The 8,852-nt window shown below is 42.5% G+C and overlaps 1 protein-coding gene across 1 annotated transcript; it reads left to right on the forward strand.

Annotated features, from left to right (window-relative positions):
• The first annotated feature begins 3,661 nt into the window (after positions 1–3,661).
• On the forward strand, positions 3,662–8,316 carry LOC132830768 (glucose-6-phosphatase catalytic subunit 1-like). Its single transcript, XM_060848607.1, has 5 exons — positions 3,662–3,891; positions 6,072–6,181; positions 6,289–6,376; positions 6,768–6,916; positions 7,802–8,316. Exons 1-5 carry the CDS (start codon positions 3,662–3,664, stop codon positions 8,314–8,316), a joined length of 1,092 nt encoding a protein of 363 aa, XP_060704590.1.
• Positions 8,317–8,852: the final 536 nt, after the last annotated feature.

Consider the following 8,852-nt stretch of genomic DNA (forward strand, 5'->3'; position numbering starts at 1 on the left):
AGGTCGCGGCCTTTTGCTCCGCCCCCCAACGCGTTGTTCGAGTTTTTCAATTACTCGGTCGTGTTTCTGTAGCACAACCGAGAACGACTCCCCCCTGGTCCTGGACTCTTCGATAAAAGCGTCGATCTTCTCCTGCAGCTTGTTGATCTCGGAGATCAGGCTCGTCTCTGCAGGCAATTCCCCCCGAGGCAGCCACGGACGTCTCCGCTGCTGCTGGAGGGGATGGGGGAGGGGTCCCTGCCTGTTGTGAACTTCAGGAATTTTTGCCCTTAGTCATTTTAAGAACAGCACCAAACTGTTCAAGTTTGATGCAAAATGACTGAGTATGCTGGGCTAAAGCTTTTTTAAATGAATTAAAAGACGTGGTGAAGGTAGGTGCCCCACTTGGCCCGAGTGTTAGGCAGAGCACTACAGACTCAGACTTGCTGGGTTGCCGCCATCTTGAATCTCCCACTGTATACATTAATGATCTATATGAAGGAACTGAGGGCATTCTAGATTTGTTTGCAGATGATGCAAAGGTAGGTAGAGGGACAGATAGCAGAGAGGCTGCAGAAGGATTTGGACAGGTTAGAAGAGTGGGCAAAGAAATGGCAGATGGAGTATAACGTGGCAAATCATGAGGTCATGCACTTTGGTAGGAATATTTGGCATGGACTATTTTTTAAATGGAGAGAAAATTCAGAAGTCTGGAGTGAAGAGAGACTTGGGAGTTCTAGTCCAGGAATCTCTCAAGGTAAACTTGCAGGTTGAGTCAGTAGTTAGGAAAGCAAATGCAAACATGGCATTTATTTTGAGAGGACTTGAATATAAAAGTAGGGATATATTTCTGAGGCTCTGGTCATCCCATGTTTTGGTGTTGTGCGCAGTTTTAGGCCCCATATCTCATGGAGGATGTATCGGCCCTGGAAGTGTTCAGAGGAGGTTCATGAGAATGGTCCCAGGAATAAAAAGCTTAACATATGAGGAACATTTGAGGACTCTGGGTTTATACTCAATGGTGCTTAGGAGGATGAGGGGGTATCTAATTGAAACCTACAGAATACTGATTGGCCTGGACACAGTGGATATTGGGAAGATGTTTCCATTGGTAGGAAAGACTAGGCTCTGAGGGCACAGCCTTAGATTAAAGGGAAGATCTTTTAGAACGGAGATAAGGAGAAACTTCTTCAGTCAGAGAGTGTTGAATTTATGGAGGCCAGGTCATTGAGTATATTTAAGACTGAGATAGATATGTCCTTGATTGTAAAGGGGATCAAGGGTTATGGGGAGAAAGCAGGAGAATGGGGTTGAGAAACTTATCAGCCATGATTGAATGGTGGAACAGACTCAATGGACTGAATGGCCTAATTTCTGCACCTATGTCTTATGGTCTTATGGATCTAATTTTTGCTCTCAAAATTAAACTTACAAGAACTAATAATTATGAGATGGACATTGTTTCCTTTATTTTTGTTATTTTTTTAAAATAATGTAGCATTGCTGGCTAGACCAGCATGGATTGCCCATTTATAGCTGCCCTTGAGAATGTAATGGTGAGCCACCTCCTTGAACCACTTTTAGTCAATTTGATGTTGGTAGACCCATTGTGATATTCAGAAGGTATTCCAGAGTTTTGACCCACCAACAGTGAAGGAACAGTGGTTTAGTTTCAAATCAGGATGTTGTGTGAGTTAGAAGGGAGCTTGCAGTTGATGGATTTCCTATGCATCTGCTGCTCTTCGCCTCTGGGTGGTAAAAGTTGGAGGTTTGGAAGGTGCTGTTGAAGGAACCTTGGCAAGTTTCCATGTCGCATCTTGTAGTTGAACACAATAGTGTCACTATGCAGCGATGCTGGCGGGAGTGATATTTAAGGTGCTGGATGTGGTGCTAGTCAAACAGTCTGGATGATATTGAACTTCTTGAGAATATTTGGAGCTGCACTTATCCAGACAAGTGAGGAGTCTTCCATCACAATTTGGACTTGTAGATGGTGGATAGGCTTCAGGGAAACAGCTAGTGTGTTACTTGCTGTAGAATTCCTAACCTCTGATTTTAATCATAGAATCATAGAATGGAATCATCGAATTCTTACTGTGCGGATAGAGGCCATTCAGCCCATTAGGTCCCATTGATCCTTCAAACAGCATCCCATGTTATTTCTGCAACCCTGCATTTATCACAGCTAAGCCACCTAGCCTGCACATCCCTGGACACGCTGGAGAAATTTACTCAAGCCATTCCATCTAACCTGCACAGCTTTGTCCAAAATATGACATAAGCATCTCTTATTGATGATTTGTGAGGCAAATGCACAATCCAGTGTGGAACTAAGCCCTGCAGAAACAAGGATAGGTCAGTTTGACCATTGGCTTTACACAGCTGATTTCTTGACAGTGCAGAAGAATGTTAATAATAACTGATCTCCCTTGACTATGGAGAAGAACATCTGAGAAGCAGGAAAGTCAATGTTTCAGGCATAAGCCCTTCATCAGGAATTATGTCTGAAACATCGATTCTCCTGCTCCTTGGATGCTGCCTGACCTGCTGTGCTTTTCCAGCAACTCACTTTTTGACTCTGATCTCCAGCATCTGCAGTCCTCAATTTCTCAAATGGCAAAGAACAGTTGGCTAAAGACTGCAATCCTGGTTGCTAGCAAAAAGTGTCAATGGATTGTGAATGAAAATAGGATCAGACTAGGTTGTAATTTCCCCACATTCCAATAGCTCATTGACTGTCACCATCTCGGCTTATGTGCCTTTGTGAGGCTTGTGAAGTAAAGGCAGAGAACATTAGGTAACACAGGAACCATCCTTTGTGTCAGTAGTCTTCGATAGATTTCTCAAAACTTCAAAATCAGAGGATACAGGATCAGAATTAAATTTGAGAATACATAAAACAAAGAGAAAGACTTTGAGTTTATTTGGGATCACTTGAGCACTCTGGGCATTCTAAGGCGTTTTGCAGTGGATGGCATATTTCAAGTTTGGAGTCAATGTAGAAGTTAACAATGACTATTCATTGTGTAAGCTACAGAGAATGGAGATTGATTGAATGTGGAGATTGAAGGGCTTGTGTAAACACCATGGAATGAAACCTTGTTATTGCAGACTGCTGACCACCAAAAAAATCTTTCTTGTTATTGATTTATCTGATTCATGGTTTTTTGAACTCTTATTGTTGATCACTGTAGAGTTACTGCCAAGATCAAAAGAGAAACTACTAACGAAGTTATCCGTTACTTTGCTGAACACAATGTTGGTCTTTCACATTTGCAGTTAAAGCAAAAATGAGGTTTTCATCAATTCAAAGATGAAAAGAAATCCACAATGAAACAATTGCAACGAATTGTTTGATTCGAAGACACAGAAAATTCACAAGTTATTGTCTAATTTCCAAAAGTAGTTGATGAATCAATAAGTCAGATACCAAAGGAATTTTCAGTGTAAATGTCCAAAACATATTTGCATCAACTTAAAATTATGTAATGTCTCTTATTGACTTTGGGTCAATTTTGTGAGGTCAAAGATCACTCCACGCATGTGTGGGTTTCGCAGGTATTTGTATATAACTGGCACGGCAAAGAGAGGTTTGGGCAATAAGTCGAGAAGAGATAAAAGCAAGAACTGAGGAAAATAAGCTTCGTGTTGGACACCTCAACCATCTTTGAACATGGAGAGAATGGATGCCGTGATAGACCTGCTCCACAGCTCCGGGGTAGAGCTGGTGCAGTATCTACAGATGAACTACAGGGACTCCCAGAGCTGGTTCACCTTTATCTCTTTCGCCGCTGACCTGAGAAACACTTTCTTTGTTTTCTTTCCCATCTGGTTCCATCTGTGTGAAGCCGTGGGTGTCAAACTCATCTGGGTGGCCGTCATTGGAGACTGGCTCAACCTCATCTTCAAATGGTAAGTATTTACTACTAACGCAACCAAATGTCTTAGGAAGAATCTTAGGCTTTGACTGTCAAGCGTCTTAGGATGGGTAGGTCTGGGGTGCATTGTGCATGGGATGCACATCTGATGATGCTGACTCACCCAAATATACATGGAATCCCTACAAGCATAAAGAGGCCATTCCACCCATCCAGTCTGCATCAGCCCTCTGAAGAGATCCAACCCAGACCTGCACTTCCCTCCACAATCCCCCCACCCCATCCAGCTCCCGACCCCATCCTATCCCCATATCCCTAGGTGGGGTTATTTACAATGGCTATCCACTTAACCTGCATATCCCTGGATACTACGGGGAATATTTTTATCCTTATAATATTGCCTGTCAACTGTAAGTCAAATTAAAGGTTAAAATACCTATAATTTCTTTCCATGTTGCAGACTTACCCATTGCTGGTTTAGAATTAAGGCTAGATTACCACATCAATTTATTCATGAAACTTTCCATAGCTTCAGTTTGTGTCATTGTCCCATCTTCCTGCCACACAGGGGTCCATTACCAATTAATATACACCAACACCTCATATGATGGTTACCTATTTACTTCTCCTTTTATGCAGATATGTTTAAGTTCCTGGACCCTGATTGGCATAGATTAAAAGGTTTTTGTTATTCTAAGGTGCTGCGTTTTTACTGTAAACTCACAGTTTACAGATGGCAGTGAGGATCTCTGAGACAGAAATAACAATCCCCAGCTACCTACCTCTACATTGGAGCTCATATATAATAATGTGAAGATGCAGCTGTCACACCTCTGTAAGACAGTGCAGTCCAGATGTGCTGACAGTTACAGGTCCATGTGTGAGCGTAAATGGCAATGAATGATGTGAAAAGTCAACAAAAGCCCTTTCAATGCCAACATGCTGGGAGTACAAGTCTGACGAGTTAGCAAAGTTTAATCCTCTAATCAGGTGGGATATTCAAGTTTATGAGATGTTTCAGTCTGGAAAAGGTAGACAGTCCATTTTCACTTGTATTGCTGGGCATTAACAGGACAGAGTAGGCCTCGGGATGGGATCATCCCAATCATGTGGTAGGTTCCATTTTGAAAGGGGCTGCACATGAGATGAAATCTCTGAAGCACTTCCCCATTTCATATTGCAGGCCTCTTTGCAAATTAACATTCTATGATGCTGATTGCTTTCTTCATTTGAAAAAGGACAGAGTGTGTGTATCCTCATCTCTCCTCCTGCCCATCCAACTCTTCAACTCGGCATTGCTTTCTTGAACTGTCCTACCTGTCCATTTTCTTTCCCACCTATCCACTCCACCCTCCTCTCCAATCTGTCACCATTAGCCCTGTCCTCCATCTACCTATCACCTTTCCAATTACCTTGCCCCAGCCCCACACTCACACTCCTATTTTTCTCTCAGCCCCCCTCCCCTCCCACATTCCTGATGAAGGGCTTATGCCCAAATGGCCGACTCTCCTGCTCCTTGGATGCTGCCTGACCTGCTGTGTTTTTCCAGCATCTGTAGTCCTCACTTTCTCCTAGAGCATGTGTTATCCATCACAATAGCAGAGAGAGAGAGGAGAGTTTGATATCAGGAATTAGCTGAAATACTACTCTGTGCCCCACAAAGGTCCCCTTTAAATTGGCCTTTCTTGAGCAGCTTCGTTTCCTGAAGATGCTTTATAGCATTGCATTGAAGAGCACCAACTGAAAGTGTACACATGTGGCTGCACAATATGAAAAGCTCAGTTCTTTACACCAAATTTCCTGTTGATACTCATGCCTGCACTCATCCATGAGGAACAACCCCTTGGACAACGATAAAAGCAAATCCCAGGGTGAGAATGAACTTTAGACATAACATATTCTTTAGTATGGACAGCATCATAGAGTGGTATCTCCTGAAAGAACATTAAATAGATACAGCACAGGAGAGTATTCAGCCCATTGTCTTTTGCTGACCATTTGGAACAGTCACCTAACACTTCTATTCCACTGTTATTTCCCCATTGTCCAACAACTGATTTGTTTCCATCTATGTATATAATTCTCATTGTAAAGTTATTCTTGAATTAAGTTTCACCACCATCTCTCACAGTGCTTCACAGCTTGTAACAATTTGCCCTGTAAAAAGGTATCCATCATCAACTCATATCTGAAAATGTGTCTCCTCTCTTTCAGGATATTATTTGGCCACAGACCTTACTGGTGGGTTCATGAAACGTCCTACTACAGCAACTCATCATTTCCTGTGTTACAGCAATATCCTATAACTTGTGAAACAGGGCCAGGTACGAGAGACAAGCACACTTTCATATTATAGAGAGTGTAGGTCTTAATAAAACAAAGATTGGATTTCTTCCAGTGTTTCTGTTGACCCCAAGCTTGTCTGTTTCAGGAAGCCCATCGGGTCACGCTATGGGGTCAGCTGGGGTTTGGTATGTGATGGTGACAGCATTTCTGACCAGCACACTTCAGAATAAGCAGCATCGCATTCAGAACTGGTGAGTCACACATTATGGATTTGTTGGTTTTATATCAGCAACCTCAGGCTAGGGTTCGAAACAGTTGCTTTCTACTCAAATATAATTAACTGAATATGAACAGGAGCAGAGATCGACACGTATTATTTGGTTTAATCAAAGTCACCTCTGGTAATAAGTGCATGATCCCCCAAGTGGACCCTGTCCTAAACTAAGGATTATCGATCTGGAAATTGGCTGCTGGGATTTAATTGAGGGTCTGGCATTATAAATCACTGGGCCTGATCTTGCATAATGGGTGGGAGTTTCCAAATTCTCACCATTCCTCATCCACCCAAAATTGGATCAAAGTTAAAATCGGACCTCGCGATAATAGTTAAACATTGGGATGAAGTGTTGCTTACACGAAGCCTCTCTTATGTTCCAGGTGTCTCCGTTCAGTGCTGTGGACAATATTCTGGCTGATGCAGCTCTGTGTCTGTGCATCCAGAGTGTTTGTTGCCGCTCACTTCCCACATCAGGTCTGCCTGGGAGTCACTTCAGGTCAGTGGACACATTACACATAGGTCACAGTTAGAATGGATCTTTGATATTTTCAGCTGTCATGGTATTAGAAATTCAGTTTGATGCACTGCATCATAAATAGTGCAAAGAGTACCATGTAGTGTGCAGTCTATAGCTGTGAGCTTCAGTCCCTTTAAATAAAGACACTTCCAAATACTTGCAGTTGGTGATGATAATATTTTCACGATTGGATTTAATGGATATTGCAGGTCCCCTGCTCACTCCTACGCAGGCTTCCTTTGGCTGACTATGAATGTATTTAGGATCCCTGCCAAGGATTACAACACCCAGATCTATCCTTTGCTACCATCTGAAAATGTTTCTGCCGTACACCCACATCCTCCAACAGTCAGCTGTTGTGAGGCATTGCTTTGTTGCCTGCAGTTCACCAGCAGCACTTAAAGTCAAATTTGCCCTTGTCATTCACTCTATTGGGTTTGCTCGCATTTTGGGCTTGAGTTGAATTGCTCAGCCACAGAATGTAACACCCATAAAAGCTGGGGAAAAGAAGTATTAACCCAACATCATTAAAACAGAATGTGACTTGCTCAATCACCACAAAATAATGGCCTTGGTAGGAGATGGTAGTCATGATTTGAATTGGGGTGTACAAAGTTAAAAATCACACAACACCAGGTTATAACATCAGGTGGATGAAGGAGCACCCCTCCGAAAGCTAGTGCTTCCAATTAAACCTGTTGGACCATAACCTGGTTTTGTGTGATTGTTAACTTGGTGAGAGAGTAATATATAAACTCAGCCTGTCTTTCCTTCCGGCTTATTCATAATATTGAGGCTTTGTACTGATTTGAAGAATTTCACTTAATCTTCTCAGTGCTAACTGTTGTAATCTACTGTCTTCAGGGTTGATTGTGGCTGAAGCGTTTGGTCGGACTGATGTAATCTACAATGTGAAGTTTACGCAGTACCTGAAGATCACTCTGTCCTTGTTCTCCTTCGCTCTGGGCTTCTATCTGGTGCTGAAGGTGCTGGGAGTGGACTTGCTGTGGTCAGTGGAGAAAGCCCAGAGATGGTGCGCCCGAGCAGAATGGGTCCACATCGACAGCACTCCCTTCGCTGGTCTGGTCAGGAACATGGGGGCCTTGTTCGGATTGGGATTAGCTCTCAACTCCCCCATTTATGCTGAGAGCTGCAAAGGGAAGAGGAGCCAGCAGTTCAGCTTCAGACTAAGTTGTATAGTGGCTTCATTACTCATCCTGCATCTGTTTGACTCAGTGAAGCCCCCGACCCAGACGGAATTCCTGTTTTACTTTCTGTCTTTCTGTAAGAGTGCTGCTGTACCTCTGGCTGCTGTGGTATTTGTTCCATACTGTGTGTCACAAATTGTAAACCGAGAGGAGAAGAAAAAGCTTCTATAGATTTTGAAAATGAAACATTAACGCAGGCAATAAGTGTGTTGTCATGGGGTCCTTAAAAAAAACTCAATCCATATTTAACTGCTTCATGTACAATGCACAATAAAAGCTGCACAGTTTTCTGCTTAAAACTCATTTTCACTGTATATTTTCCTGCAAGAGGGAGCAGAAAATGATACCAAACAAAATGTTTGCAGTCATGTGTCAATGCCCATATGACAGGTGGAGATGACTGCTGGCTAAAAACAGTGGATAAGATAAACATTTTTTCTAAAATGTCCCTCCTTCCTCTGGTTTCACAGTGTTGCCAGATTTGTTTTAGATGCTTTTGTTGAGTTACTAGGTCTGGCAAAGGATTGCTGGAGAAACATTTTAAAATTATTGTTATCGTTTGTTATAAAGTGGGAGCAGTAATCTAGAGTCACTTGGAGTTTGTTTCTCAAGCCAATTGTATCACATCTGGGTCATTTTCACTTCCTTGGGCATGTATTTTCTAAAATGAATCTCAGCGATTTACAAAAGGGCCTATACCGGAAGTA

This window comes from Hemiscyllium ocellatum, chromosome 32 (genome assembly GCF_020745735.1).
Source record: "Hemiscyllium ocellatum isolate sHemOce1 chromosome 32, sHemOce1.pat.X.cur, whole genome shotgun sequence".
Lineage (NCBI taxonomy): Eukaryota > Metazoa > Chordata > Chondrichthyes > Orectolobiformes > Hemiscylliidae > Hemiscyllium > Hemiscyllium ocellatum.